This window comes from Colobus angolensis, unplaced genomic scaffold, assembly GCF_000951035.1.
Source record: "Colobus angolensis palliatus isolate OR3802 unplaced genomic scaffold, Cang.pa_1.0 Scaffold130, whole genome shotgun sequence".
Lineage (NCBI taxonomy): Eukaryota > Metazoa > Chordata > Mammalia > Primates > Cercopithecidae > Colobus > Colobus angolensis.
The window spans coordinates 1,569,100-1,570,769 of record NW_012114253.1 but is presented as its reverse complement, the minus strand read 5'-3'; the positions used below and the strand labels follow the sequence as shown (position 1 = coordinate 1,570,769).

Below are 1,670 nucleotides of genomic sequence, written 5' to 3'. Positions count from 1 at the left end.
CAGCCTGGCCAACATGGCGAAACCTCATCTCTACTAAAAATACAAAATAAAAATTAGCCGGGCATTGTGGTGAGTGCCTGTAATCACAGCGACTCAGGAGGCTGAGGCAGGAGAATTGCTTGAACCCAGGAGGTAGAGGTTGCAGCTATCTGAGGTGGGCAGATCACTTGAGGTCAGGAGTTCAAGACCAGCCTGGCCAACATGGTGAAACTCCATCTCTACTAAAAAAAACAAAAAAATTAGCCGGGCATTGTGGTGAGTGCCTGTAATCCCAGCTACTCAGGAGGCTGAGGCAGGAGAATTGCTTGAACCCAGGAGGTAGAGGTTGCAGCTATCTGAGATCACGCTACTGCACTCTAGCATGGGCAACAGAGCAAGACTCTATCTCAAAACAAAAAGCAGTATAATTCATATGGCTGCCCATAATTTAATGTAAGGCACTTAAGAGCATAGGCTTAACCAGGTTGGACTGCTTGGATCTGCATCCTGGCTATTCTACTCACTAGATGAACAAATTATTTATAACTTCCCTAGACTTTAGCAGAAAGGCTGAACTTTGCATACTGCCAGGCACACAGCAAACACTCAATGGATGTTGCTATTTTTGGTAGCAGTAACAGCTCCACAGCACTCAAACTGTGGTATACATTGTCTTACCTTTCTGTTTCTGGATTTCTGAGGTGTTTTTCTTGATTTCTGAACCACAACAAAACTTCCAGAAGCACCTTTTCCTTTAACCTAAAGTAAATTAATTTTTGTTATTCTAGTATTCATAACTTTACATTAGGCTAAGGAAATTACAGAGCATGGTAATGCAAGAGCTAATGTAAAGTGGTGTTTACTTCTTCGGAGAAAAAAAAACAACAGTCAATGAAAAGTCAAAAGACTTCAGATGAAAGGTCCTTTATGTACCATCTAGCTGATGTTGAGTAATACTGTACAACCCAGTTAACCCTCTGAGCTTTTGTTTTCTCATCTACAAAATTTTGAGAAGAATGCTACTATGATACTAGGTTAAACAGTCTATTAAAAACTTTCAAAACGAAATAAAAAATCAAAACAAAAATGTCCCAAAGAAGGAAGGGACATAATCTCTTAGGGAAAATAAGAAAAGCCCTATCTTAAAAGCTCCTTGGAAAAAGTTTAGACCCTAATTAATCTCAGGCCACATAACTTCCCATAGTTTACCAACGATACATTATGCCTTATGGGAAGGGTTATCTAACAATTTTTTGGCTGGGCACAGTGGCTCATGACTGTAATCACAGCACTTTGGGAGGCCAAGGTGGGTGGATCACGAGGTCAGGAGAACGAGGCCATCCTGGCTAACACAGTGAAATCCCATCTCTACTAAAAATACAAAAAATTAGCTGGATGTGGTGGCGGGCACCTGTAGTCCCAGCTACTCAGGAGGCTGAGGCAGGAGAATAGTGTGAACCTGGGAGGCAGAGCTTGCAGTGAGCCGAGATCACGCCACTGCACTACAGCCTGGGCGACAGAGCGAGACTCCATCTCAAAAAAAAAAAACAAACAATTTTTTAGCCACTGCACACAATGCTAAGTTTTACCACATATTTCCAGTTCACAAAGCACTTTCTTTTTTTTTTTGAGGCGGAGTCTCGCTCTGTCGCCCAGGCTGGAGTGCAGTGGCCAGATCTCAGCTCACTGCA

The 1,670-nt window shown here is 42.4% G+C and overlaps 1 protein-coding gene across 1 annotated transcript in view; it reads right to left on the bottom strand.

Annotated features, from left to right (window-relative positions):
- Positions 1-1,670, bottom strand: part of HP1BP3 (heterochromatin protein 1, binding protein 3) — a 49,044-nt gene that overhangs the window by 28,427 nt on the left and 18,947 nt on the right. Inside the window, exon 7 of the mRNA XM_011934066.1 lies at positions 658-738. Within this exon, the coding sequence (XP_011789456.1) occupies positions 658-738 (81 nt within the window). The remainder of the gene's footprint in view (positions 1-657; positions 739-1,670) is intronic.